The sequence below is a fragment of the Penaeus monodon genome, chromosome 23, assembly GCF_015228065.2.
Source record: "Penaeus monodon isolate SGIC_2016 chromosome 23, NSTDA_Pmon_1, whole genome shotgun sequence".
In the NCBI taxonomy this organism is placed as follows: Eukaryota; Metazoa; Arthropoda; class Malacostraca; order Decapoda; family Penaeidae; genus Penaeus; species Penaeus monodon.
Genome location: NC_051408.1, coordinates 22,242,239 through 22,242,674, shown reverse-complemented (window position 1 = coordinate 22,242,674; position 436 = coordinate 22,242,239). Strand labels below are relative to the sequence as shown.

At 48.4% G+C, this 436-nt stretch overlaps 1 protein-coding gene across 1 annotated transcript in view; it reads right to left on the bottom strand.

The window, feature by feature from the left end:
• Positions 1-436, bottom strand: part of LOC119587895 (midnolin-A-like) — a gene marked incomplete at its 5' end in the record, with an annotated part of 3,128 nt that overhangs the window by 1,617 nt on the left and 1,075 nt on the right. Inside the window, 2 exon segments of the mRNA XM_037936601.1 lie at positions 1-69; positions 177-427. Coding sequence (XP_037792529.1) covers positions 1-69; positions 177-427 — 320 coding nt within the window.

Genomic DNA, 436 nt, shown 5'->3' with positions numbered 1-436 from the left:
GTTGGTGCAATCACTGGCTCCTTTTGTGCCTAAATAAGTTGCAGCAATTTCTGGAGGGGATCGACTCTCCTGTGAAAAAAAAGCTAATGAGCAAGTTTATACATATGCAATTCAAGTTCATGCACTTGCATTAAAATTCATAGTCAAATGGCAATGCAATTTTTGATAATAAATACCTGTTTAAGCTCTGGCTTGGATGTGAGGACCTCAGAAGAGAGCTGCTTGAGGGTCTGGGTAAGATTACGAGAAGCCTCTGCTAGGGCCTTGGTGTCCAGGGTAGCCCTGAGATCCATCTCTTCACCCCTGTGAGGGCACCCTCTCACAGGCAAGTCACTGTCATACCCTAGGCCTGAGGGAGAGCTGGCATTGGATCCGCCTGAGGATGAAGATGAGGAAGAGGCTGGGCTGTTTGGGGTTGAGGGGGAGCCTGGGATAG